The following is a 27,701-nucleotide window of genomic DNA, read 5'->3' on the forward strand; positions in this document are numbered from 1 at the left end:
GCCATATCCCTCCATGGGTTCCAGAGTTTCGGCCCCATGAAAGTGTAAAAATGGTTATTTTGGTCTTGTCTGCACGATAGTGGTTTCACTTGTGATTTGATTTTAGCCAGACTTGCGCACAACTTGTATCACCATAAGATCTCGTTTCCATTTTTGAACCAGCTTTATTCCACTATGGGGTCGAGAGTTACGACTCCTGAAAGGCCAGAAATTGGCTATTTTGGTATTGTCTGCACAAAAGCAGTTCCATGTATGACTGGATTTTAACCAAACCTGCACATAAGTTGTATCACCATATGACCTCTGTTCCGTTCTTGAACCAACTATGTTCCACGATGGGTTCCAGCGTTAGGGCCTCTAAAGGGCCAGAAATTGGGTATTTTTGTCTTGTCTGCAAAAAGGCGGTTTCATTGATAACTGGATTGCACACAACTTGTATCATCATAAGATCTTGGTTCCCTTCTTGAACTAGCCATATTCCACCATGGGTTTCAGAGTTTATGGCCCCTGAAAGGGTAAGATATTGGCTATTTAGGTGATCTCCATATTCAAAGACATATTGATGTTTTTGACGCGAGAAAATACTTGTAAGGTTCGTTTTTAACCAATTACAAAAATTTTAAGTCTCACAATGCCTTTGTTTAAAATATGGCTGCCACATTCCTTGTTTGGAACATAAAGTAGATTATGATCTTGGCAAATCATATTTTAATTAAGAAATAATAAATATTTGCCTATTCTTGCCTACCAGACGGGGATTTCCGGTAATTTTACCGGTGCTGGAAAAATCCATCTTACACCCCGGGGCTTTAAATGGCGTATTACGAACTACATAGTTGTAGAAGATTTATGTAGTTATTTATATTTTATTTCGAAAAACGGAATAAAAATCCAGTACCTTGACAGTTCCTCTTTGTTCCTGATAGTATATTTCTCGATTCAAAACACATTATTTTATCAAAAATTCATAACGTTACGCTGCAACTGATTAAACAAAACCGGAACTAAACATTGTTATTTGTCTTTGAAACGTCATGACGTCTTTCCTGTTTACGTACGTTGCTTTCCCGCGCTTTGTTTACATACGCTGCTATAAGAAATAGTTCTAAAAAGAAAGCCGTTCGACTGATTTTATTTTTATTATTATATCTTGATATCGGTATGCAAGAAAAAGATTCTGTCACTGGTTATAGGTGCAGCTGGGAATATCCGGCCCTCGGGTACTGTTTAGGCGGTAACTCGGTAGGAACCTCGTTACCGCCTAAACAGTTACCCTCGAGGCCGGAAATTCCCATCTGCACATATAACCAGTGAAAGAATCTTATATTTTTTATCAGTTAATAAAATATGGGCAGGAGTTGGGATGCGTAATAATTAAATCACGAGTGCGTGATATAATTTTGCTGCATGACACTACAAAATGTACGAAACTGATAAAAATTATTGGAACATATTTATTATTTCGATTCTAACCACGCAAATTCTTCGCATTTTACAGCACTACATTTTAGCTCGATATGTCATTTGGCTGGCCATATGCTATTATAAAAACCTCCCCACGAATGGAAAGCGTTGCATAAAACGGAATTTTCCGATATTCAGCAAATTTTAATTAAAGTATGAAGTAGTTACTGCTGTAGAAATGTTATTTTCAATAATATCTAAGGTCGGATATAGAAATCAGAAGTAAATACTTCATTCAAAGTTTATATATGCAATTTCTAAAAATAGTGCACGTCACCTACATGATGGCACTGAAACATACACGCCAGAACATTGCGGCGGCATATAAACATGTAAACACTTGAGTCTGGAAGATTGGAACATGAATTATAATTTATTTACTGTCAAAGTAGAATCTAGTTGATATTTGTGGTGCCTACAACGCAGAAATTGTAAACTACACACACGACCAGACATAGATGCACTAGCCCCGTGTTCACAAAACATTTTTAGTCTCAGCTGAGTTTGATAATGAAACTTTATTTGTCATTTATATCTAAATAGCATGTTTTAAACTAAATTTTAAGTTAATATTAACTATTTTCAAGTGGTTATTCAGTATTGATGTTCAGTCTCAGTTTGAATATAACCTTGAAATTTTAGTAAATTGATATTAAAATTTCAAACTCAAACTCAGCTGAGACCGAAAAATGTTTTGTGAACACGGGGCCTGGTGTTGAAGTTGAAACTTACCGGGCTAAAACATTTGCTTACGGTAAAAATCTAAACAAATAAATTCATCAGTTAGAAATTGTTTGTTTCAGAAAATTTGATGTACTTTTTATTACTACTACGTAGCACTGAAAAAGTCGAGTATTTAGTCGGTATATAACAGAAGCAGAGTAGAATCTCAGTCGTGTTACAATCGTAGGGTGGAATGGAAGAGCTATATTTTATCGTAGATTCATGTACAGGCGATTTCGCTATAATGTTTATATAGCAACTGCTGCAGATCGTGTTAGAATAAATGTTTTCTCATATCTTTGTCATATAAGTTTGAATATTTTATTAACATTGATTGCAAAAGTTATTACTCCCCTTTACGGTTAATACTGTATAAGTTCAATGTGTATTATTGAAAGTTGTGCTTTTCTAATCATCAAATTATGCATATTTTTCATTTGGACAGGTACTTTATCAGTTTTAAACATAAAATTTAAAACATTATGGAACTTTAAATAATAAAACTGTGTTGATTTTAGTTTCAAAATCTATATCTCTTTCATGTGTGATCATCTAAATATTTTTTATCATATTTATATTTAAGTGCAAGTTAGGTTAATATATACTGCACCTCATGTTTGACCATATACTAAGAAGTACAACTTGCTTATGTTTAAATTCTACTTTGAAAACAGTTGTAATGGACGAATATAAAATAATGAAATTAAAACACTTTAAGCCCATTATTAGGACTGACTGTTTTAAGAAATTGGCGGATTAAATATAAAAAAAGACAAAGTATGGCATAATATAATCAGAAAACGTACTGAAACTAATGTTTTCTATTTATTAGAAAAAAAATGCAATGAATAAAAGGACAAAAATCAGCTGTTTTATTAAACCCTGAAAGGGGAATTAGATAACCAGTAATGTTTGTATCAAAAACGTTCTTTGAAGAATACGCCATCGGGGTTTTAAGGCATATATGTGCCAAATGCCACTAATAACTAGAATCTCCTCTTTATATATGCTTGCTCATCTATCTTTACACGTGGAATAGTACTGGTCATAATTGTTTAGAAATTAATATCGTCAACTGTGTACATTTAATGTACTAAATTACTTTGTTTTTAAATTTTTATCTCTTTTCTTTCCTGAAATACAGTTTAAGCTTTAAATTTTATTACCTCCCTTTAATTTTTGATGCTATTTCTATAATTGGCTATATACCACTAGTGTCATAAAGAACGTGAGGGTAATTTGAGCAATTCTTTCTCTTTATTGTCTCCATAATTGATTTTTAAGCTATTATTACTTTTTAAGTAATCATCTTGATATTATTTCTTAACTGAGCATAAATATGTTTTAAGTACAGTTATTAACTCCCTTTTAAATGGTACAGTATATCTGTTTCAAGTTTTGTGTGCATACATACACAGGGTATTCTTGAGTGTATAATACATTTTTCTTGAAGTTTGCCGCAACGTCTGTTTACGACGTTTCCCGTAATTTTGTTATGACGTAACGTCATTGTACATTATTTCAAAATGTAAACTGCCTGGAGATATGTGTATTGAAAGCGCTTGCAGTGAAGAATTAAAATAATTGTAAAACACAGAAGTCTGCTGCTGTTTATTCCTTACAAATTGAACTTTTATATATTTTATACCTGCACAAGGATTTTACTGACTTTTTTTTAATATATACAGAATATATATATATATATATATATATATATATATATATATACACACACAGAATATATATATATATATGGACATGACACTTAAATACCGAGAACGTAATTGGAAAATATATAAATTTATGTATTATAAGAATTAAATGCATATTAATAATAAATTACCTACCGGCTTCTTTATTCAGATGAGGTCTATAAACATCTTACAGACCACTTAAGAGGTCCATAACAATTTCCAGACCTGTCTTACCTCTACTGTTTACACGATAATGATGAAAAATCTCAAGTGCCTGTAGCGGGAATGGAACCCGAGCCATAAAGCCATGTTCATACCTTAATGTCTTTCCCAAAACATGGCTTCATATATAAGTACTAGAAATGTGAACACCAGCTAATTTAGATGTTTTCATGCTGTCTATTTCCTTTAGGAACTAAAATTTTATCTGGCACCATTTACTGACTTACAGCTTGATACCTTTGTTTATAATATGACCATGTATTGTTCCAAAAGTTTGAAGTCACAACATGTGGTGCACAAACTGGTATGCGACATGGTACACATTTGTTTGCCGCTGATGAAAAACAAAATCACAAAAGGATAATGTTACGAGCAACCAACACTGATACACACTGGTATTTTCTATAGTAAAACGGTTTGCTAGTTGTTAGCTGTAGCTTCGTTTGTCCATTCCAAACAGTTCTGATACATGCTGACTAATTCCGTAGTAAGCCGTCCTTTTTTTTGGCATTAAAGCAAAGACAAAAATCCAACAGGAGAAGACACATCAAAGAACGTAGACTTAAAGCTAACATTCTTTATAATGCATTATCTGGTTGTGATACTGTCTCAATACGTTTGCAAGGCATATGATATCTTTACTTACGGTTATGCTGTGTTAAAAAGATTCAAGAAGCGCACATGACAACTGGAAGGATGGGTTATTCTATCATGCAAAGAAATATCTAAATGAAGCCAGAGAATATATTTTCTTAGGCACTTAGACGTATTGAAAGCAAACCCCTGAGAGATGTTCACGTCTGTAGCAAACAACATTCTATCAAGCAGGTTGTAGACAGGCATTTATAGCATATATTGACATTGCTAATCCTGTTAACTGGAAATGATCAAAAGAACTTGGCTCTAATTATGTAATATGCTTCAAGAATACATACGAAAGCAGACATATATGTATCAAGCCAATCTGTGTACTTAGACTTTTTGAAGACATGTGTGCTAGAAAGTGAAATATTGGCAAATCTGTTACATTTTTGTTAGATATTGAAAGTATCGTTACGCTTAAAGTTAAAAGTTGTTTGTTCAGGGTAACCTGATCATAACTTTTCATTCAACTTTTGTATATTAAGTTATTTGTCAAAAGGCTTAATGTGCAAAATAATTGCACCTCAGTATATTTTAAGGAGACACATTTGTAAACGAATCGATTAATCTTTACCTTAAAAAATTTACATTCCTACTCTATTTGGTTTGATTCTCTTTATTTCTGTATCATATTTTCATCGTATACTAAACAATTTTCATATGTAACTATTTGCGTTCTCGGGGTGTCTGCAGTAAATCACTGTTTATAGTTATAAGCTCTGTGGAGCGGTTCAGTGAGAAAGACCGTCTAGTGGTAAAGGTGTTGTCACATCAATAGGAAGGTCGTTGGTTTAAACTGCACAAAGGTTAACCTATCATACTATACCGGTACTATTTTCATGATAGCGGAATTTAGACTGATTCTAAAACTTGAAATCTTAATCAAATTCAAACAAATTAGTATTATTGAATATAGTATAAATTAGCAATGATAAATACAATAATACATTCAGTTCACATTCCATTTTCTTTTGTTGTAAAGAAAGAATTAGGATGATAGTATGCTTTAAGCTTGAAGTCACCGATTGTCTAGATAAACATATAAATAATGTTTTGTATAATATTAAATTAGATATTGAATTGCAAGAAAAACACAAAATAACCCCTTCTTTAAATGCTCTTTTGAATGTGTGTTTTTTTTTTGGTTGAATGCTTAATAATAATAGTCATAGGGAAATCGAACTATCGGTACCCCATGTAGGTATATGCACTGTAAAATCGATTATATGAATTACAGTATGTAAGTATATGTGAACTTGTTTTATAAAATACCCTTAATGAACCTCAAAATGTAAAGAATTTTAAATAATAAGTTGATATAATTAAATAGTTTTCTAAAATTAGTTTTGTTTACCTGAGTGATATATATTCACACTTAACAATAAAGTCATCCAGTAAATCACGGCTACTAAACGCTAGCGCCGCCACCAAATTGTGGTGATAAGGAAAAGAGCTATCGACATTTCCGTGGTGCAGCTATCGCCCGTTTGAAAATGTAAACACGTGAGGGAAATTTATATTTTATCTTATATTTTTATTGATAGAACTTTTTTCAAAAATCGAAGAATGTAGTTCCGTGTAACAACACTTTTACTAGCGGTTGGCTGTGATTTCATTAAAATAATATGCAAATTGTGGTGTCAGGAGCTTTTCTCCCGAATCTGACAGTGGCACATTTTCATATCGGCCAGTATTCGAACACCATTCCGATTAATGGACACACTGTAAGAACATACCTGCGCATGCAAATGGTGTAGAAATGATAAATAACTATATAGGCACACACCATGAATAATAGAATCTCGGGTTAGAATAAATATTCCAGGATTTTTAAAAGTGGTGGCGCTATAACTATAGTGATGGCGCTATACAGTAGTGGTGGCGCTGTTACGGCATTCAGTAATACGTACTGCTGACGCATCCGAAACAAAACAAACACCAACATTCTCTAACTGATAATATTCCTGCAAGGAATCATGTTATTAAAGAAAGAAAAACACGATCATGTTTATTTACCTTTATGAAACATTCTCTATCCGAGAAAAAAAAATACTCACAGACCCTTGGGACTCTTGTAGTCAAAGTAAATTTCCTTTGTTTAAAATGTTAATGTAGAATTATTTTCTAACCTTTAAATATTCTACCTAAATAAAAACGTAAGTGTACTTTGAATTCAGGTCATGAAAAATAGTAGCAATACTTTTCTTTCAAACAAAGATTGTGTAGAATTTATTTGTTATATTAAGATTCTGAAAGTTACTTGCCTTTGTATTGTTACGTCGTTTGCATGCATTGTAAACTAAAGACCCTACTTTCACAATTCTTTCTGAAAAGTACAGTACATTTTCAATTCCAGTCGATTAAATATGATTAATCAATACAGCTTAGATGCACAATCTGAATCCATATACATGTAGACTATTTTGCGACCATGTACAGGTTACTACATGTATTTTGTTGAGTAACGTAATTTGGGTGTAGTGTGGGATAGATTGATAACATCAATTATTGTAGAAATTTCCGTGGCTTGCAGTCAGACATTTTCGTATTTTAAAATTGAATATATCAGCCACTAATCATATACAACAGCGCCACCACTACTGTATAGCGCCACCACTTGGGTGATAGCGCCATCATTTTCAAAAATAGTCGTGTTTTAACTTTTTACTGTGTTTTTCGTAATTCTTTGGTGTATGGGAATACGTGTTATTCAGTTCTACACGATTCGCATACGCAGGTATGTTTTTACAGTGTGTCTTATCATCGGAATGGTGTTCGAATACTAGCCGATATGAAAATATGCCACTGTCAAATTCGGGAGAAAAGCTCCTGGCACCACAATTTGCATATTATTTTAATGAAATTACAGCCAACCTCTAGTAAAAGTGTTGTTACACGGAACTACATTCTCCGATTTTCGAAACAAGTTCTATCAATAAAAATATAAGACAAAATATAAATTTTACTCACGTGTTTACAAGTAGAAACGGGCGATAGCTGCACCACGGAAATGTCAATAGCTCTTTTCCTTATCACCACAATTTGGTGGTGGCGCTAGCGTTTAGTAGCCGTGTAAATGAAATTTTCAGACAATTTTCCCCCTTTTATGGCCTCATCTAAGTCATTTGTCAGTGTTCTATATATTAAATGTGTATAAATGTAACCAAATAAACATTATGTCAATAATAGTTAATTATTTAGGTTATAAATTAAAATATATGATTAAAATAAAAAATATAGGTCCCTTTTTGGGGCCTCATTTTAAGCTTATTGAGGTTAGCGAACTGCGTGTCCTTTTTTTTTTTATTCAGCATACTTCAAAATAGTTACATACAAAGTTTAATGCTTTCTTCACAAAAGGAAACATCTTTTTCCTATAACCTACTCACTAAAACTCAAAAGCACTATAAATGACAAAAGATATCTTTGTTTCGAAGTATCTAATCAGATTTTACATTACAGGAGAGACATCAAGACTTAAACACGCTGTGCTCAGCTTGTAACAAGTACATCATCTAAAGGGTTTAGAATGAGTTATTAATTTTTTATTAGAAAGATCCATTAAATATTTGTAACAGCAAATAGGACCAAAATATTATTTAGTTATTTGAACCGAATGCAATTTATATCGCTTTTACGCCGAGCATTAGTTCCACCATTCCGTAAGATTTTCTGTTCAACCGCGTTAAGATAAGCTGTGTGGAATAATAACAGTTTGTTATCATTTGAAGGTTTATTAAATATTTGTTATCAAATGACAAAATATTTCATATTATTGTCTGCTAGTATTAGCATTTCTTTTTGAAAGTATGGAAAATATACTAAAATCTTCATATATTTCTTTTGAAATAGGACATGATATTATGCAGAAATTTATGACTACATGCCCAGAAGACTATCGTGATATGATGTCTTCCATCCACGAAAGAGTTTCAGTGGTTAAAACTCAAAAGAATCACCCTGACATAAGGAATGTCTGGGCATACAAGTTATTCGATTTTGTACAGGAACATACTGGTGGAACTGTTAAAGACCTATTATGCAAACAAACTACAGAAGGAAAGATTAAAGTGTCAGGCGAAGGATTCGGAATTGATTCTAGCATCTGGATACAGTTTTTCCAGCGTTCTATATCAACCATCGCTTCTCACATACACTCCATATTACAAGACAAAGCAGGGTTGGGCTGTACCGCATTAGTGATGATTGGGGGCTTTTCTAACTCCCCTATTCTACAGAATGGCTTGGGAAGAGAGTTTCCAGATTTACAAGTTATCGGTCCTAACTCCCCAGAGAATGCCGTTATATTAGGAGCTAATGCTTTGGGTATATAAGAAGGAATAACAGGTTAATAATTAGAGGTAAGCTACATAAAGCTTAAACAGAATGTAAGTGGTCAGAGAAAATTTCAGACAAGCACAATAATTGGCAAGGCTGCTTTACTAGCACAAGAAGCATGATTTTTTAATATTTCGAAATTTCTTTTATCTTGAGAACTGTAAACATACAAAAAGGCATATCTATTCTTAAGCATGCATTTTTCATGTATAACAAACAGAATTTAATGTTTGATACAGTGTGAAATTTCTCATATTTGGTGTGTAGAATATATGCAGCAATTGAATTACCCTAACTTGCTATATTTTATGTTTCGAACTCCATAATAGCCATTTTTTCCAGCTCAGTTCTCGAAAGAATTACACCAATTGAAATTTGTGCATTGCATAGTTTTCTTCTTTATTGCATTTTCTTACAATTACATTCACTTTGATTCGAACATTGGGTTTTTTTGGACTAAGCTTTCATAGAGTAGTATCTTTGGACTGATCACCACCTAAAACTTGGCGGTTTTGTTATAAGCGTAGCAGAATGGTTAAGAATGGAAACGGACCTCAAATCAAACTTTTATCATAATGATATTTTGATCATTGAACATTTAGCTACTACACAGTAACATAAACAAGTTTAACAAAACATATGCTTTCTCAAATAACAGTTCAGGTAGGTTATTGCTTTGGAACAAATGCTACATTTCACTTTGGCAAAACATTATACACTATTTTAAGAAATTCCATATAAGATAAAATTTTAAAGTAAATGTCCATGGAAGCACTGAGCATACCAGCTACTTGAATGAAATAGCAATCGGAGTAGTTCAGATGCACATCTGTGTCACGAGAAATCAAACAGATTCTTGTTGATAATTTGAAAAACGGTGTATATACAGCCAAAGTAACGATGCTGGATTAAACATTGGAAACAGAACTGATCGTGAGAGAAATCGCCAAGAGACTTTCAGATGATGTATAGTGCTGCCAAAATCCGACACCAGGATAATTTGCACGATCGCCCAAAATCTCCAAGGGTCTTGCTCTTGATTTTGAAACACAAAGTGATTTATTTTCCGTTTGTTACAGATTTTATATGAAAGAACTTTAAGTAACTACCTTTACAATTTTGATGATATTGAGCCATTGTTGTAAGGACAAAAATAATAATGATGGAAGGTAGAAATCAGATTATCTGCCTATCTTTTTTAAAGGACTCGGTACGTTTTACATTAAAAAATGGCCCATCACAAAAATTACTATTATTTGTCATGCGAAGATTACAAACTTTTAACAACAAGAAACTGAAAATAATATTCAGATATATCAAAAACTCACCTTTCTACAGGATATTTACCGGCACGACCGTTCGATCGAGAACATCGTCTGCTCAATTCATTTTGACGCCGCGCGGAATTCTTCATTTCCGGCTTATTACATTTTCTCAGATAGGTATCCTCGGATCCCCAGACTTTGTGATACTAAGGCAATATTTAAATATAACAGATACACAAGGATATAAATATATAAAATTGCTACTAACATGTAAAATCCAATTAATTTTAATCCTATTCATGGAGAAATCCTCCACACAACAAGACACAAATAGTCAATAAACACATTTCATATGTACAACTGCTGCATAATGTCCGCCATCTTGATATTCCAAACTTCGTGACGTCATAAAAAGCGCCTGCTACTTAAGGCCAGGCATATTAAACACAATAAAACTACCGGTTCCTGACATAAAAAAGAGTGAATGTAAACTAGCAATTTCAACAGTTCAGTGTTTTTGACAAAAGGTTATTCCCCTAAAGGAGGAAAACAGTGTGGGAAGAAAAACTTATCGTCTCCCTTCACAGAGCGTACACTGCTACAATATTTACAAGGTTTACCATTCACTACCCCATCATTTTTAGCCCATTTAACAAATTCAGCTACCCCTTTCCTAACCAACTCCTCTGCTTCAAAGGTCGTATGCCAGCCCAGCCTAAAAGAACAGAAAAAATCAAAGAAATAACCTAAGGGACATGGGTAACAACAGTCAAGTAATAAAAATACGCTTGGCCTTAAAGCGCATCATTGACGACCTTGACCTTTTAACTGTAAGCAGTGCAGACGAAGGAGTATTGGAAATGATTTAACAATATTTAGGGTCAAATTAGGGGTTTCTCTAACAGAATCATTTGGGAATAGCAGAATTCACCAAAATATAGAGGTATTGTATTTTTCTAGTTGATTTACCTGCTTAAATGGTATTTTTCCACACGAAGTGGGTGTTTCCGTTTACATCTGTCAGTCTTGTTTATTCATGAAACGTTTGAATAGCCTAATATATTAATATTTACTGACATAGAGTCAAATGGAATTTGAATTGCTCGGACACATATTTTCGCTAGAACTCGCAAACTCTTTAATATACAGAATATATTTATTTGTTTTAGTGTAAGCTTCAAATAAATTTCACCGGGTGAACACTATAATGCAATATTTTCACGAGTGGCGCAGCCACATTGTCAAGTGAAAATGTTAATATTATTGTGTTCACGAGTGAAATATATTTTGATCTTACACTAAAACAAACATTTTCTATAATAATTTATGTTTTTTTTTATTTTAATGGTTTTAACCAAATGTTATCTAGTTTGTCCGCACAACTTCACGTGCATCGAATCATGACGTCATAATGTCGTGACGTCAGGATATCCTTATAGAAAAACTGTAAATAGTTCTATTACTTTTCCTGATTTCTGTTACACTTTGTTATGAGGGAATGTTTATATTTATCATATTGTTAGTTTTTCTCTACATCTGTATTTTTACTGAAGTATATTTTTTATGGAATTTTCTATTATTTATAATTGATATTCTTTCGCATTCAAGTGCTGTTCCGTACCAGTGAAAAATAAAAATGATATTTTCACTGTTTAAAAGAGTAATAATATTAATTTTATTTATTACATGAGTACTTATAAATAGTAACAAATTTGTGCTAAAAATTCTCACATTATCGCATTGCGTCATGCATGATAGAAAATGTGTAATATGTAATAAGCTAGAAGATGAATATCATTTCATACTTGAATGTTCAGTGTACTCTGATTTAAGAAAAATTTACATACATAAAAGGTATTAGAAACATCCAAATATGTTAAAATTTATTGAGTTGTTAACGCTAGAGAATGTTTTTTTGTTCGAATATACAAACGGTATTTCTATATAATAATAAATTCATTGTCATATATGCACTTTTTATAGCAAAATGAAATGCACTTTTTTGTCAATATCAGTTTAATGCACACGTGTTATAATATATATAACAGTAATGATATATGTTACATGTATTTTTAAATTAAATTATGCAGTTTAATTCATATTTGTAGGCAGATTTTGTAGATATTCGCACATGTAGCTAGGAAGTAAATTAAATAATATACTCTGATGTAAATATGCAGATGTTATGTATATTCGAATATGTTACTTGTAAGTAAATTATGTACTTACTATATGTAGAAATTGTTGATATTCGCGTAGGTAACTTGTATGTAAATTAATTATGTACTTTAATTCAGATTTCATTGGTATTCGCATGCTCCTTGTATGTTAATTTTGCACGCGTTGTTGATATTAGCGTTTGTTACATGTTAGTATAATAACTTGCTATAAATGAGTGTCATTATTGTCCCTGATTAACATCAATAACCACTTACTAAACTTGCATGTGTGTAAAAAAAGATGGAAATGTCACCGAGTAAAAGTACCTATAAACAGCAGTATGATGAATGATGTTTTAGCAATATGTCGCCAGATTCGTCGGATAGAAGCGATGTAAGCATTTTTGTTTGTATAATGTACCTGTGCAAATTTCTTTAGTCTTATAATTTGTACCAGAATTACACATACACTCACTAAACTATCTTATTTGTACAAAATGTTTTATAAGGAGCTTCGGGATACCAAAGCCATAATTGCTTTTATTATACCTCTCTTTTGCCTACAATGATAAAATTCCATTACCCGAGAGAGAGATATTTTGACTATCAAAAACATTTTCAACCTTTTTGACACGTGACCAAGCGAAATTAACTGTCAGGTCATGTGACCGCGCTGATATTTTGAATGTCATATAAGGGCAATTAACTCCTTCAATTTTTTAGCCATATGATTGCCTCCCTTGTACACATATAGTAGTGACGTCACAATTTAATGTGTACACAGGCGATTACCGCGCTAAAGATTAAACTGTTAAATTAAATGAATTAAAAACATTTTATGTACTAAATTTTATTCGGTATAATAAAATAAATATCATATGGCAGCGTGTGTGACATTGATATTGTCAATCCTCGAAACAGAATGTCACCACTCGGCTTTCGCCTCGGGTGACATTCTGCCCTCGGGTTGACAATATCAATGTCACACACGCTGCCATATGATATTTATATAGTGTACTTTCTGACATAGAGAATGTGATACGATCTCTGTAAAAGATCATGGTTTTTAAATGCTAAATATTTTCGTACCTAAGGACTTCAAAATTTAGTACCACACAAAGTCAGCAGAACAATTCAGCGGATATTTGCCATGTTTATTCATACATTTCTGGCATTCGTGTGTATCTAAATTATGTAACCAAACAATTAGGACTTTGATAGACAACTCCGAATCAAATTACATGTATTATAAGCAAATTCTCATTCTGTTGGATTTAGTACAAAGCGATAGTTACCTTTTGTGCTTGTTGCAGTAATTTTCAGAGGAGAAATGGTATAAAGCATATTTTGTTTTGATCGAAAATATCACCAGCTTTCATGATTTAAATAAAACATTGAATAAAAAAAATCATTCTAATAGTACCGTAATATCAGCTCATAAATCATTAATAAAAATATTCATCTTAATATGCATTTATTAATATTACATCAGCTGATATGTTAAGCTTATTCTAATTAAGAGTGACGTAATTTGTAAATTTAACATTTTCAAATGATTCAGTACAATTTCCCTATCGTGCTACAGTAGCGTCAATCCTGTGCTTAATGACCACCATACAACAAAACCTGCTTACATAGACCGCTGTATACCATTTAGTTGTTAACGCTAGAGAATACCATATATATAAGAAAACTAGGAATTTATGTATATAAAGCATTTCAAAGAAGAAACGACATGTTATATGGTACACGTGAATAAAAAATTTTGACATGGATAAGATTTCACTACAATCACGTGTTTGTATAAAAGAAAATAACTATCTTTAAGTCAATCATTCTGAGGCTGTTTCATTATCTTTACTTTATGTGTTTTGAAGAAATTTATCCATGTTATCTGTCTTGCATGTATGTTTTTGTAAGATTGATAAATTTGTGGATATAGTATATTGATGTTAAAATAAGTAGCCTTTCTTACGTTTCGTTTCGGTAAGATCGGTCGCTTAGCCACAGTTAGTGGTTTTTGTGTGTGCATATGTATATTAATGTGTTTATCGTTTGACAATATAAATGTTATGCAACTGCATAACTGTCAATTTTCACTAAGAAATGCAGAATTTATAGATGTATAATTCCTTACCTTTTATCAGAATGAATGTGTCTACTATATTAATATTTTATATACAAGTGTAGTTGATACATTAAAAGAAATATTGTATTAACGTAATCTAAATCATTTATGTTAAATGAAAAGGTTGCAAAAAATATTTGTCAGACCTTCTCCACATTGAAGTGTATGTAATTATTATGTTTTCACTGTTCGTCATATCTGTATGTATGCTCGTTATGCCATGATGGGCTAATAGCCTTATGGAATAAATAAAATAAAACTGAAACTGAAACATTATCACATTATCATAATTAGGGCCGTCCGTAAACAGAAATGACGTCATTGCGTTTCATGAAGGTAAAACAACGAATGTTTCAGTTTTAGTTTTATTATCTTAAGCGTAACGTTCTTTACTCTTTGTGACATGAATTATTTTCAACCCTAAATTATGCTAATTGCTACATAGTACAACTATCCAGGCATTTGATTTTATACAGTCTATAGTCTCTCATACATATAATATAGAAAGTGAAAAGCTGTAAATTAGTATGTCAGAAGATGCCAGTACCCATAAAAATGACACAATAATCTTTTCTTACTATATTATAGGTAAACATGTAATAAACAGGTAAATACGTGGCAGCGCGGTGCCTTTGAGTGATAATGGCCCTGGCAGAAGATAATAGCCCTCGGGCTATTATCACCTTGCCAGGGCCATTATCACTCAGAGGCACCGCTCTCCCATTTATTAACCTATACTTCACTGATAAATTTCGATATTTCACTGAAGAGCATAAAATTAATATAATTTATTTTGAACCACTGTAACATGGATAGCTAGACTTACTCTCCAGTCCCAACAAACTGTTTTTTTGTTCGAATATACAAACGGTATTTCTATATAATAATAAATTCATTGTCATATATGCACTTTTTATAGCAAAATGAAATGCACTTTTTTGTCAATATCAGTTTAATGCACACGTGTTATAATATACATAACAGTAATGATATATGTTACATGTATTTTTAAATTAAATTATGCAGTTTAATTCATATTTGTAGGCAGATTTTGTAGATATTCGCACATGTAGCTAGGAAGTAAATTAAATAATATACTCTGATGTAAATATGCAGATGTTATGTATATTCTTGCATAAAAACTACTTTTTTCACTGGATCCGCCCATGTATAAACGGGAGAAAAATCGTGTGCAAACAAGGCAATTCACGTGCTGTTAATACATGATTTTTATTTTTGAAATGCTTTGCCAGGGATGTATGTATGTATTTCTGCGCAGACTGATATTTGGCATCTGCATCTTGTTTCTTCCATAATAACCTCTTCTTGTAGCATTATAGATACAATGTAATCCATAGTATGTTTAGCTGTATCAGTTTCCAACCCCAAACGTACTGCCCCCATCAATGTACGCACTAGCTTCTCTTAGAGTTCACTCCCTTTACAAAGCGTCTGTTCAGTTATTGTAAATAACTGTGAATAAATAAGTATCGCGTGTAATTTGTGCTATTGCCCGTTTTTAGGTATTATATTAATGATTTTTGTTAGTATCAGTCGGTTTGTTTTTACCTGATTGTTCGCAGAATTCATATGATAAACCTCGAAAGCTAGTCACTAGCTTCGTACTCATCCGTACTCTGTTTGTTCGTACTCAAAATAATTCGAATGTAAAGTTGTTATTCTTAAAATAATTGCGTTCCTGTTTATGAAATTTTTAAGTTATATGCAAAATTATGTGTAATGTTACGTTTGTAATAACTGAAAATAAAAATAAGATGCTCAAAAACCTTCAAATCACGCTTTCAGTAGTGTTGTTGTTATGTGTGCCCCGGTTATGGATATTTAAAACATGTTTACCGTTTCCAAGAACAACAAGAATGGTAAATAAAAAATGTACCGGAATCGTCAAGTCATCACATATGAAAACAATGCATTTAGTCGTCGTGTAATGTTTTTTTATGCAAGAATAGCGACAATACACGTTTGTTTTGTGTATTAACGCCTGCAGAAGCCCTTGGGATATGTTTGTGACCTCGACCTTCGGTCTCGGTCACAAACAATCCCGCGGGCTTCTGCAGACGTTAATACATAAAAAAAACGTGTATTATCCCTACATTCGAATATGTTACTTGTAAGTAAATTATGTACTTATTATATGTAGAAATTGTTGATATTCGCGTAGGTAACTTGTATGTAAATTAATTATGTACTTTAATTCAGATTTCATTGGTATTCGCATGCTCCTTGTATGTTAATTTTGCACGCGTTGTTGATATTAGCGTTTGTTACATGTTAGTATAATAACTTGCTATAAATGAGTGTCATTATTGTCCCTGATTAACATCAATAACCACTTACTAAACTTGCATGTGTGTAAAAAAAGATGGAAATTTCACCGAGTAAAAGTACCTATAAACAGCAGTATGATGAATGATGTTTTAGCAATATGTCGCCAGATTCGTCGGATAGAAGCGATGTAAGCATTTTTGTTTGTATAATGTACCTGTGCAAATTTCTTTAGTCTTATAATTTGTACCAGAATTACACATACACTCACTAAACTATCTTATTTGTACAAAATGTTTTATAAGGAGCTTCGGGATACCAAAGCCATAATTGCTTGTGTACTTTCTGACATAGGGAATGTGATACGATCTCTGTAAAAGATCATGGTTTTTAAATGCTAAATATTTTCGTACCTAAGGACTTCAAAATTTAGTACCACACAAAGTCAGCAGAACAATTCAGCGGATATTTGCCATGTTTATTCATACATTTCTGGCATTCGTGTGTATCTAAATTATGTAACCAAACAATTAGGACTTTGATAGACAACTCCGAATCAAATTACATGTATTATAAGCAAATTCTCATTCTGTTGGATTTAGTACAAAGCGATAGTTACCTTTTGTGCTTGTTGCAGTAATTTTCAGAGGAGAAATGGTATAAAGCATATTTTGTTTTGATCGAAAATATCACCAGCTTTCATGATTTAAATAAAACATTGAATAAAAAAAATCATTCTAATAGTACCGTAATATCAGCTCATAAATCATTAATAAAAATATTCATCTTAATATGCATTTATTAATATTACATCAGCTGATATGTTAAGCTTATTCTAATTAAGAGTGACGTAATTTGTAAATTTAACATTTTCAAATGATTCAGTACAATTTCCCTATCGTGCTACAGTAGCGTCAATCCTGTGCTTAATGACCACCATACAACAAAACCTGCTTACATAGACCGCTGTATACCATTTTCCCTTCCCATTTCAATTGATACAGTGTAATGTTACCTGCGTTGAAAGACTACCTGTCAACAAGGTCCCTTTTACTTATTCCCAAAAGAATTGAGCGCACGTGTTTCCTGTTTTACATCAGGCATTCTATTTTATGGACTATTTACTATTTATATATAAAATTTAATAGCATTAAGTCATAGCATTAACTTTTACTGAAAATGATACCAAAAGCAGCTTTCTGATATTAAAGAAACCAAAATTTCTTAAATAAATATTTTAAAGCGTCATACCCACACATCATGGTGTGAGGTTTCAAAAACAAATTAACTTTTGCTATTCGTACCTTTATGTCGCATATGTGACGTTATAACAAGGTATTTCTCACCGAATTCTGTTGAAAATCGCTGATTTTCTAATAAATTCGAAATAAAAGCACTCGTCTACGATTTCTGATAGGAGCTTCCTACTATACAATATGTATATACTATACAATATGCGTTCCAAGCAAAAATAAATACCTGCACTGAATAGAACTATCCAAGAGAAAAATTCTAGCCGCATGAAATTATAGGTTGACTGGCTCTTTATTCCACCAAATTTGCCCAAATCATACGCATAGGGTAAATAATCTTTTAACGGCTGCAAAAAGGTAAACTCTCTCCTGTTAAAATGACCGGTTTTGCATATTCAGACAAATTAATCCTATCAAAATTCATATCTAACTATTGTTTCGCATCTCTTCTCTTAAAGCTATTTTCCGAGTAAGCAGCTTCTTACTGTGGTCAACCAAGGGAAAGTAATTGTGCTCTTGTGCCTTCTGGGTTTCTGACATATGGTCTTGCCTGCGATGTAAATCGTCGTCAAAATATTTTCAACAGCTTATAACAATCAGGGAAATTGACACCAGATTTAAAAGTTATTTTTATGTCTTTTAAATGCATGTAATTCAAAATGCATACTGGATAAGGTGTAGTAATTTTTTACGTATGGCATCAAGGGAGAAATGCCATTAGCGACCATGATAAACAAAATACAAATCTTATGCCAGGGAATATGACATCACTTAATGTACATCATGTTAAAGCTATTTTAACCATGGTATCACTTTACATTTTGTAAATATTTTCTATTTATTTTATGTTTTTCGGTGGTTTATCGAAATATAACGGTGAATTATATCCTGATAAACTCACTGGCCACTCAGTGAAAATTATCAAATCTGATACCCGGATTAACGTCAAAAAGTTTACCGAGCGTACTGAAAGCCGGAAACAATATGACGATGACGTCGTTAAAATGACGTCATCTTTGCGATGCTTCCTGATAAAATTTCCCGCAAATTTCGACATTTTATTGAAATAAACACAACAAAAGTAGAGTTTTAGACATAAAATAAACAGAAAAATTGTTGGTATCGATGTAATATCACGGTAATTTCACTCGTGAACACCAAAAGTTGTTATTTTCACTCGTGGCTCCGCCACTCGTGAAAATATCACTTTTGGTGCCCACTCGGTGAAATTATAACGTGATATTACACCGAAACCAACAATTATCCTCTATATCAATATTTCAATATTATTTTTATTTGTAGTATAATTTATGGTCTTTAAAACCATACGAATAGTGTTTTCAAAGTCCAAAATTATGTCATTGAGTACATTCTTTGAATAAAATGGTACGAGTTGTTCATTGTGCCGGCTTTTCTTTTAATTTATAATCTATTATAACAATGTGTTCGAAGTGTCCTATTTCCATAAGTCTAAGTATTGGTTACAAAATACGTACGGTTCCTACTATATTGACAGAGCTTTGTGTTTGTTCGTTGCATAAAAGTATTCTATTAAAATGAAGCTGCTGCCAAAATGCAGTATTAACCACGCCAAATGTACCTATATATAATAGTAGTTAGATGTACAGACTTTCTGAAAAGTACAAAGTATACATACCTTTATATCAATCTATAAAAACTACAATAATTTATTTATCATAATGCTTGATAATTCAACGCTAATATAGCTTTCAGGATACGAGTTATATGACCCAGGGAAGTGCCTACGCCTTTAGTATCTTGAACAATGAAATGGGTCCAATCGCTAAGGTGACTACGTCTTAGACTAGCTAACAATCGATATTGAATGTCCTTTGTTAAAACGTAATGCTGGTGAGACCAAATGTCTCATACATAAATTTTCCTCTGACTACCTTGCCTAAATGATTCGCGTACCATTGATTCTTAAATGATTTCAATTGTGAACTCGATAATTTCAGGGATCGGGTTAATCACTAAATGTTTCAAACTAACAATCTTCAATTAATAATAATTTGCTCAAACTCCTATAGTATAGCTAGAGACTCTATACTTGATTGGTCTTTTTGTTGAAGTTCCCGTCAGACAATGCCTTTGAATCAACAACATACGAATCCTAACGCATAGATGATCGGACTCTGTCTTATTAATTGATACAACTGTATATGAATGCCCTGAGTACTGGATGCTCAGCGCCTTTATGCTATCACATGTAGCATTCAGCTACTGTATAGGTATATCCCCAATGCCTTGGCTGTACTTCGCCAATAACGCTGAATCGTCTACAAGCTGGAACTCTCCTACTATCTCAATATATTACCAAACTCTGAGCCTCTGTCTCAGCTTCTCGATGCTCAGCCTATATATGCTATCGTCTATAGCATTCAATTACCCTTAAGGTAAAACTCCTATGCGCTGGTCCTATAGCTTGAAACCTGGTTGAAATTCTGCAACTCTTCTTTAACTTTTTCTTTTTGATAATTTATCCGTCCTGACAGTGTAGTTGCAATAACTTCCTTATCAAGGTACTGGGATAAATTATTAGTTGGATCCTCGATGTGTCTTCTTCGATCGCCGGAGACCGAATGCTCTCTCTGACCTATTTATACCCTAGCAGACGTGCTATTTATAGAACTTGTTTCTGGTCAAAATTTAAAGATAGCGTTTGACAATGAGTACTTGCTCTATCAAATATCTGGTTCCCTTTGACTTTTGTATATGACACAATGTGTGATGCTGGGATTCAGCGATCCACATAATGAACCCAAATTAGCCGTAAATGACCCAAATCCTTTCATTAACAGCAATTCAACAATAATTATAGCAATGATGGCATGAAAAGGGAGTCAAGCACTATCTGTGCTCATATGTTACGTTATCAATATCACGGGGGAGGAAGTGCTACACGAAGGACGGAGTTCTTCTGATAACCTGTCATGTTTTCTTCTGATAACTGTTACGGAGTTCCTGGAAAACGTTCTTCTGATATCTTTATGACAAAACAAGGAATCGGTCGGCAAAATGGTAATTATCAATCTTTAAAAAGAGAGAATGGGGTGTAAAACTAAAGTTTGATGATCAAGGTTGCTTAATGTTTTGTGCTATGCGTCAGAAAAAAAACTGTAAAGTCTAACAATCAGCGCCACTTCTTTGAAATCAAGGCATTTTGAGTAAAATATAATAAAATAATAAAATAATGGATAAATATTTTACATTAGAACATGATTAACACCCTTTCTAAATAATAAAATTAGCAAAAAAGTATCTTAATATAGCTCAAGAAACACCTTGGCAGTAACAAAATTTATCATAAGAACTCTGTGATATCTTCAGAGTTATCACATTAACTCCGTAACATTTGAAAAATCGGGCATAAAATTGTTAGATAATGGTTTATGTTTGCAGCTTTGCACTAACATTAGGCTATTGCGTGTTGTAGGGATGAATATCATAATGTATGAATAAGCAAACGATTTCGATATTTTACTCAAAATGCCTTGAATTCAAAGAAGTGGCGCTGATTATTAGACTTTACAGTTTTTTCTAACGCATAGCACAAAACATTAGGCAACTTAGATCATCAGACTTTAGTTTTACACCCTATTCTCTCTTTCTAAAGATTAATAATTACCATTTCGTCGACCGATTCCTTGTTTTGTCATACAGATATCAGAAGAACCCTGCAACGTTTTCCAGGAACTCCGTAACAGTTATCAGAAGGAAACATGACAGGTTATCAGAAGAACTCCATACTTCGTGTAACACTTCCTCTCCGTGAATATATCAACTAAACAAATTATTCTGACAATAGATGCCTCTTTGATACGTCAAAACAAAACACTGGATATATGCTACAATGATTTCTATTATAGTTTTATTACATGATTTATTCAATTAATAAAGAAAAACAATAGAAAGATTGTCAAACTATATGTCCACTAATATTCTATTTAATGACCGGACTAGTTGTCATTTAATTTCGATTTACATTACTTAAAGGCGGCAAAAACTATCCGGTTTCGATTTCTATTACTTAAAGGTGGCAAAAACTATATCCGGTTTATCATCGAACTTTGCTAAGATTACTATCTAATAAACAGTCTGACTAAGTTTGGTGGACATGGATAGGAAATGCTTCAGTTATGAAGTGGACGCTGCAAATTATTATGATTTTAAGTAAATCAAGGGCCATAATGCAGGAGTGACAGAGGCTGTCCGGCCGGTTATAGATCTTATGCCTATGAACATTGTTATCACGTTTGGTGACTATTGGAAAAGAACTCCTCAAGTAAGAGAGCTAATACTATCAATGTGCGAAATTTTTGGTAATCTAATGGCAATAATTCCTGAGTAACCGAGGCAGTCTGATGATAATCGAACTTTGTTGACATTTAATTTCCAGGTTTGGTGAACGTAAGATTTAAAATGGCTAAATTTGAGAGCGGACACTGTCAACTTAAACAGTTTTAAGTAACTAAAGGGCCACAACTCCAGGGACACTTTGATGGTTCAGTTGGTTATGAAACGTGGTCGATACAGTACGCCTATCAATATTGTAACCAAATTTGGTGAACGTTGGAGTCCCGTTTCACGTGCGTATACAAATAATCTAAAACTGTTTTAATGGTCTCTGCCGGGGATCAGTCTCTCGAACTGTGGAGTGTGAAGCCATCGCGCTCACCTAGAGGCCGTACGTGGAGCTCTTCGCGTACCTTGATTTTTCTTTTTGTAATAGGGTGATATTTAGCACTTGCACCGGAAACTAGTAAATATGTAAACAATGTCTTTTATATCTAGGAATTATGAATGAATGACAGTCATCATAGTTACAATACTAATTGACAGTGAATGCTGATGAATTATTGAGATACAGGGAGGTTTCTGGTTGGTACTGAAAATTGTAAAATCATTAGATATCATTCTTTGTCCTGCTGCTAAAGGGGCAAATATAAAAGATATATTGTAAGATATATTTCACTGACATTGGCATTTATTACGTTTACACACTCTAAGACACGTGTGAGAAATTTGGGCAGTTTTGGAAAAATACAGATAATACTTTTTGTTAACACGAAAATGGCCGTTAGCTAACATTAATCCGGAGTATTCTAAACAAGATATTGGCACAAAATTGTTCACGTCCACATAGTGTAGCTGGGTATAGAATAATGGTGTACTTACACGGCCTAGCTTTATAACCTGCTTTTATGGCGTAGTGGCAGAGTGTCTGCCTTTAGTGTGAGAGGTACTGGGTTCGAGTCCCCACCAGGGCTTAAATATTTGAAATATGTTTTAGTATTAGTATGTATTTGAAGTGTATCGGACTGTTATAGATGTTCTATATATTTAGCGGACAGTTTATATGAAGAACGTTTAGCAATCTAGATAACCGTTGAATGTAAAACGAAATACATCCAAGTAGAAGTACCCCATATATGATGTCAGCCCGATGTTCCATCTCTACATATCCAGTAAAAGTTACATTTCCAGTTATTGTTGCCTAGCACGATACCGTGTCTGTATATGATCCGCGAAAATGTTAATATACCTTGTTCTCTATCAAGATGAATTTCAATATAGCTAAGTTAGGGTGGGCGATGAGGGGTGTGTGTGTGTTGAGGGTCGGATGGGGGAATTTCAGGGTATAAAACATTTTTTTAAGATTGTGTAAAGAATGTGTATACAGACTGGTATTTCAGTCGGTTGGGCATCGGAAACTGTATTCCGATAACACTTGTCGAGATCCGACCTGACTTAACATTTTTTTTGTTAAATAAGCTGTCAAACTCAAGCCTAGCTTCTTCCTTTATGCATTTGTTCTTATTGATATGAAACATTGATGTGTATTTGATCTATTTCTATCTCATAAAAATGGTTTTTAAGATTCGTATACATTCAGTTATTTTGTTACACTTGATTCCATTGGATCGCTCTCAAATATCGTCCAATCTTAACTTCTTTTGTTAAAAGAAAGTATTCAATGACCTCTTCTGTTACTTATCACGGACATTAATATTGTCAAACTTCACCAAAATACTGTTTGAGACACTTAGAAATCAATAATATGGATTACTCTAAATATTTGGTAGTTTTTGTAAATACTTGGAATATATTTCTAAAATTAGATTAATGTTGTGAATCATTTAAACCCTTTTAGTCGCATCTTTACAGGCTCGGGCCAGGGGTCAGAAAACGTTCGGACTGTCTACGGAAACCCATACCCGTATCATTTCTTTCCATTTGAAACAGGTGCCACAACCATCATAGCAAGATGACACAATTTTCTAACCAACTTATACTGCTGTCTATTTTGAAACTTGCTATTCTTTTCCAGATAAAAAGTTATGAAAGACCCATGATGTATATTTTTACTTTACACTTTACACACATATATTTCGTTTTAATATATTCATTGTTGATTTAACCAATGCTACTTCTTTGTAATCTGATGTGGTTGCAGTAACGGTGTAATCAGTAGACCATCAAAGAAAAAGCTTGTGAACGCTCTAGATGCCACATTTGTGACCCAATCTTTATTAAATTTGGTCAGAATGTTTGTCTTGATGATCTTTAGGTCAGGTTTTAATCTGGGTCATTTAGGATCAAAAACAAGGTCACATGATCAAATCAAAGGAAAAGTTTGTGAACACTAAAGGCTACAGTTGTGTCTTACTCAATCTTTATGAAACTTGGTCAGAATGTTTGTCTTGATGATATTTAGGTTAAATTTGAAACTGGCTCATGTGGGGTAAGAAACTAGGTCAGTAGGCCAGATCAACTTTGGTGAGCAATATATAGGGCCATCATAGCCCTCTTGGTTTTTTTATGCTGCCCAGACCTTTTAATTATTTGTTTTAATGCTGCCACAAAATAAACATGATAAAGCAGTTCACAAATTAAACTGGTGCGCCTCCAATGGTTACAATTTAACACACTAAATAGCTGCTCTTTATTCTATATAAAACTGACATATTTCCAATGACCGCAGAACATACCAGGACCCATTTTAAAGGTCTGTAACTCACATTTTCTTGAAGAATATTGTCAGTGCTGAATAAAAATCAGAAGAAAAGTTGAGGTCATGTTTGATGCAAGAAAAATATTTACAGTCAAACACACTAACTGCAAAATCAGCTAAAAAATGAGACCCCAAATTGTAGTGGTGGTGTATGATCTAAGTTTCCATGAAAAATTCTGTCATGTTGTTATTTCATTATGAAAGTGCTACCTACATGTCAAGCATAGATCTGTTGTGTGATTCCAACAATGCAAATAATTAGCATTTTACAGAACTACATTTTCAGCGTAATATGTCATTTGGGTCATATGCTGTTTACAGTTTACACCCATGGTTTAAAAGTGGTGTTTAACGGAACTTTTAGATATTTGTTTATTCGTATCAGAAATTTGAGAAGTATTTATAAACTAGTAATCGAACATTTTCGCAAACAATTTATGAACAGAATCATCTTTTTTTTGTTATTTGACCCAGTGTTATGAGCCTAATTTTTGTATGACGTCACATCATTATGACGTCATATTATATGTCATACTTTTATGACATCACTGCTGAATCATAACTGAGCTTTTTCGCTCGTAGAAATAATAGTGTTTTTCGGCCCTGCACATAAGTCAGTGCGACTTTTCATCACAGTTATGTTTTAGAAATGTTGCATGTTTACAACCATTTGGCCATGGAATAAAATATACGTAATGGAACAGAAGTAGAATCTCTTATGTTACACTCGTAGGGAGTAAAATATATCAGCCAATCATATTTTATCATAGATTCATATAATTATACACTCAGGTGGTTTGCTATATCTTTGTATAGCAATAAATGCGGGTCGTGTTAGAATAATTGTTCAAAAATATTACACGTATACAACAATTCAGTATTATAATCATTGTTTTTGCTTAGTCTCTTAAGGTTTACTATTATCCATTCCACATCTTGCCTTGCAGAAAAAAGGTGATCATTCCTTAATCTTTAGCGTCATAGATACACTGACTTTTGTCACTGCTTTCAAAAGTGACAGTAAACAAGCAGTTTTGCCAATCTGCTTAATAAATGTTATCAATTCATAAAACAGAAGGAAAAGTAACCTGTACAATTCAGTATGTGGTCTTCGTGCACACAATTTACATTATTAGTCAAAGCGGAAGCTTAGATCTATATGTATATCATTAAGTATCATGAACAAAAATAGTGTAGGCAAAAATATTAATTTTCATCTACTTACAAATTTGCTTTTTGCTTAACAAAAGCATATGCATGGTATTTGAGTATTGCCAAATTATTTAATAATATCCCACACTTCATGTTCATAATGATATTATATTTATTATATATATTGCAAAACGTTGTATAATATACATCATTGACAGATATCAGATCATTACATTATGCTGCTGTTGAAATTAGTCACTTTAGTAGGGGAAGCTATGTTGCATTGCAAGACATCAGTCATTTGTTAGTAGTTGTTTTGTCTGTTTCTGCAAAATTTCATATCTGATTCAGTGGAATTTAAGGGATTTCAATTATAATGCAATATAAAATAGATGTTTGAAATGCCAGAAATAAGTTAATATTTTATGTTTTGTTTAGAAAGCTTCCAGTTTGAAACGGGACAGTATTTGATATCAGATGTGAAGGTGTGTAAGGGGAAGTTGTTTAGTGTTGTGTGGCTTGGAGAAGACAAGTTGTTGACTACAGCATCTCAGGGAATTGTTGTAAGTATACATAAAGGTACTCAGTAAATCTCATATTGAAGTCATGTCATCTCCTTACCCTATCTTCATGAAACTTGGTCAGAATGTTTACCTTGATGATTCCTAGGCCAAGGTTGAATCTGGGTCATGCCAGGTCAAAAACTAGCTTACTCTGTCAAATTAAAGGAAAGGCTTGTTAACACTCTAGAGACCACATTTTAAGTTTGAAACTCATGAGAATTAGTCAGAATGTTTGTCAATGACTTGATAACCTCTAGTAATTAACCTTTTAGTATGAGCAAGTTCAAATCTGGGTCATGTTGGGTCAAAATCTAGGTCACACAGTCAGTTTGTTTGTTTTGGGTTTAACGCCATTTTTATGCCCCCCTTCGAAGAAAGAGGGGTAAATTGTTTTGCAGATGTCTGTCTTCAGTTGGTCGGATGGTCGGTGGGTATGTAGACCAATCCGTTTCCGGATGATAACTCAAGAACGCTTAGGCCTAGGATTTAGAAAGTTTTTAGGGAGGTTGGTCATGACCCCTACTGATTTTGAGGTCAGTAGGTCAAAGATCAAGGTCACACTGACCCGGAACAGTAAAACGGTTTCTGGATGATAACTCAAGAATGCTTGGGCATAGGATCATGAAAGTTGATAGGGAAATTGATCATCACCAGTAGATGACCCCTATTGATTTTGAGGTCAGTAGGACAAAGGTCAAGGTCACAGTGACCAGGAACAGTAAAACAGTTTCAGGACAATATTTCAAGAACACTTGGGCCTAGGATCAGTAAAATTG

The 27,701-nt window shown here is 33.2% G+C and overlaps 2 protein-coding genes across 2 annotated transcripts in view; both read left to right on the forward strand.

Moving 5' to 3' along the window:
• The window catches only part of LOC123547288 (uncharacterized), a 69,750-nt gene extending 56,442 nt beyond the window's left edge, over positions 1-13,308 (forward strand). Inside the window, exon 9 of the mRNA XM_053551548.1 lies at positions 8,598-13,308. Within this exon, the coding sequence (XP_053407523.1) occupies positions 8,598-9,079 (482 nt within the window). The 3' untranslated portion in view covers positions 9,080-13,308. The remainder of the gene's footprint in view (positions 1-8,597) is intronic.
• Positions 1-27,701, forward strand: part of LOC123547274 (WD repeat-containing protein 6-like) — a 197,122-nt gene that overhangs the window by 145,833 nt on the left and 23,588 nt on the right. The window contains exon 11 of the mRNA XM_053551547.1: positions 26,801-26,925. Coding sequence (XP_053407522.1) covers positions 26,801-26,925 — 125 coding nt within the window. The remainder of the gene's footprint in view (positions 1-26,800; positions 26,926-27,701) is intronic.

This window comes from Mercenaria mercenaria, chromosome 9 (genome assembly GCF_021730395.1).
Source record: "Mercenaria mercenaria strain notata chromosome 9, MADL_Memer_1, whole genome shotgun sequence".
Classification (NCBI taxonomy): domain Eukaryota; kingdom Metazoa; phylum Mollusca; class Bivalvia; order Venerida; family Veneridae; genus Mercenaria; species Mercenaria mercenaria.